The sequence below is a fragment of the Olea europaea genome, chromosome 22, assembly GCF_002742605.1.
Source record: "Olea europaea var. sylvestris chromosome 22, O_europaea_v1, whole genome shotgun sequence".
NCBI lineage: Eukaryota > Viridiplantae > Streptophyta > Magnoliopsida > Lamiales > Oleaceae > Olea > Olea europaea.
Window position 1 is genome coordinate 5466457 of NC_036258.1, and position 2883 is coordinate 5469339.

General features: G+C 36.7%; 1 protein-coding gene across 1 annotated transcript in view; it reads right to left on the minus strand.

Moving 5' to 3' along the window:
- LOC111371080 (xyloglucan 6-xylosyltransferase 2-like) overlaps nucleotides 1-1455 on the minus strand; it is a 5647-nt gene extending 4192 nt beyond the window's left edge. Inside the window, exon 1 of the mRNA XM_022992994.1 lies at nucleotides 4-1455. Coding sequence (XP_022848762.1) covers nucleotides 4-1172 — 1169 coding nt within the window. The 5' untranslated portion in view covers nucleotides 1173-1455. The remainder of the gene's footprint in view (nucleotides 1-3) is intronic.
- Nucleotides 1456-2883: the final 1428 nt, after the last annotated feature.

Below are 2883 nucleotides of genomic sequence, written 5' to 3' on the forward strand. Positions count from 1 at the left end.
AACTTCCCACAAGGCTTGCAACCCACAAAGTGAGTAACAAGGGGCCACCGATGATCGCCAAGGCCAGGATGATAATTCTCGATCATTTCCTCATACCGGTCCACCAAAATGCCCCAATAACCGTGCAAATAATATGCATTTTCAAGATAAACCTTATCACCCCACTTATCCTTTTGAGTTGCCAATATATACACCATTGCAGACTGATCATCAGCTTCGAAAACAGGCCGATCCTTGAGCTCCCGAGTCAAGAGTTTACCGGCCTCCTCCCTAATCTTGCCTTTCGGCCCCATTGGTGCCCAAGTATCAAGAATATCTAAAGACCATTGGCAATTCCTCAACAAGAAACTTCCCGTATTCAATCCAATCCAGTTCTTTTGATCGTAAACCATCTCATTCCACCCGTGCATCACAAAATTATGATCTTTATACCTCTCCCATGGCACCTCGAACACCATATCCGTGAACATCGCATCACTATCCATCCACCACAAGAATTCCACCTCCGGATGCGACAACAACAGCTTCCTAATCAAAGGTAGTTTTGCCCAAAACCCAGCCATTTCCGCATCAAGCAAAGCCATATTATAAAAAATCTCAATACCATGTAGCCTACAATAATCAATCTTATTCTTTATAGACTTCAACAAGTAATGATCCCCCACAGGATTCTCACATGGCTTCGGGGATGACCCAGTAACTAACAACACTCTAGGCTTATTAGGAGCAATAAAATTCGGAAAATTTGGGTTGTTTTTCAACCACTCACCTCTTTGCTGATCCCAATCTGAAATCTTTGGGCCGAGGCTGTACGGCTGCGAAAGATCCCTCTTAAATTCTTCAATCCCATCATCTTCATCCTTCAAGATCTTTCTTATATCAAATTCCGCATAATTGTTACTCCCTTTTTCCATACTATCACTTGCTGAACTGGATTTTTGAACATTCTCCGCCTCTTCCAGCACGCGGCGGGGTTCTGACCGCCGGCGGATGTAAGAAAACGTTTCCCGGATCTCGTCAAGGTCCTTCTCCGGCGTGCCAAATTTTCCGGCGCCCAGATTTCCGCGCAAAACAATTACTGTAAGGAAAAGGCAAAGAAGTGTAATCTTCCCATTCCGTATAAGCCTCTGGAATTGCCGCGCACGGCGGGGGCTGAGGACCCGATCTAGCATAATGGGTTTCTAGCTAAACACCGATTCGTGGTGGCGAATATAAAACTGGAAATCAAGAATCGTGGGTTCTTTTCAAGGGATTTAAAGGAATAATTAATCTAAGAACCTGATTGGGTATTTTCTTGAATCCATAACAAAAAGAAATTTTTGAGGGATTATTGAAGGAAAATAGAATCTTGGGAGGACCACATTAAGGTCATTTACCAAAATGAGATGGAGTTTCTATAAAAATTGTAAAATTCTGTCGGTGGAGAGTTACTTGGTAGATTCGAAGAACACGGAGAGAGAGAGATTCAGACAGTAATCTTAAATTCTGAGTGTTTTTTCTTAGTTTAGGAAAAAATTCACTCTTGGTCCCTAATGTATTGTCTCATGAACAAGTTGATTCTTATCTTGTAAAATATAGCGAGTTTGTTCTCAATTATTAGTTGTGTAAGCATAATCCATATCTAATGATGAAAAGTTGGAAATCATCCAAATTTGCAACAACTTGTCATGTGACCCTCATTAGGACATTCATTGCTTCAGAATTCTAGACTTCAATCAAGGACATTCACATGTAATGAATTGAAAATGTAAGAATGGTTTTCGAGACAAGGATTTTATTATTTTTTATACTAGGTGAATTCAAAATTGTGTCACCGCAATGGAAGATTGAAGATCAATTTGCTCTTTTTGAAAGTTTGAAGAGTAACTTGCTATTGAAACAAGAGTTGAGGGCTAATAGTGATATTTCCTTACTAGTTTATTGTTTCATTAATGATTAATGTAGTGATAAGTGGTCGCCAACTAGGAAGTTCTTGATTATTAGTCCGACGTGTGACCCACGATTTCGGTACTGTGAGTAGGGTTTCGGACAAACCGTGGGAACATAATTGCAATTGATATTCTGAAAGTATAGAATAAATTGTCCAAAAATCATATTCAAAAAATAATTTAAATTGAATCTTAGGACCTGTTTGTTCCTATTTTTTGGTTAAGAATGTATTTTGAAATAGTAAATAGTACAAGTTGAAAGCAAGTGGCTTATGTCTTTGTCTTTAGGTTTAGGGCTTCCACTTGGATGAAAAATGTGTAATTAAAAAAATAAGAAATTTTTTTTGGACTTGCGTGTAATATTAGTTTATTGAAAAATGTGTGATTGAAATGAAAAAAGAGAGAGACAAAGAGAAAACTATATTTTGAAAATACTGGAAATTAAACAAATGCTTAATATTTAGTGCTTGTTTGTGTCCCATAATTTGTGAGTAATGTATTATTGAATAATGATTGATATTGAAATGTGTGGTTAAAAAGGAATAAAAAGTTTTGATTTACGTGTAATATTATTTTAATGAGAATGTGTAGTTGAAAATGATTATTATAGAAAAAGTAATGTGGTAAAATGTGAAAAAATAGTAGACAAACAAAACCTTAGATTTTGGAAGCCAATGGAGATTTCTAATTAAACAGTTTTGCTACAAGTATAAAAAACAAAAGGGAAAATTGTAGTCGAGGTACCAAACCTTTCGTTTATTAGCAGACTTTGCCCAAACCTTTCGTTTGTGCCACCGTAAGTACCAAACCTTTAAAAAATGTGCAGTTCAAATCGATATTGACGATTTCTGTCTGTTTGACCATAAAAATCGTCAATTGACCCCAAAAATTAAAAATTTAATTATTTCCCCAAAATAAAGTAAGGACATTTTGAATAAAAACGCATATTTCCTAT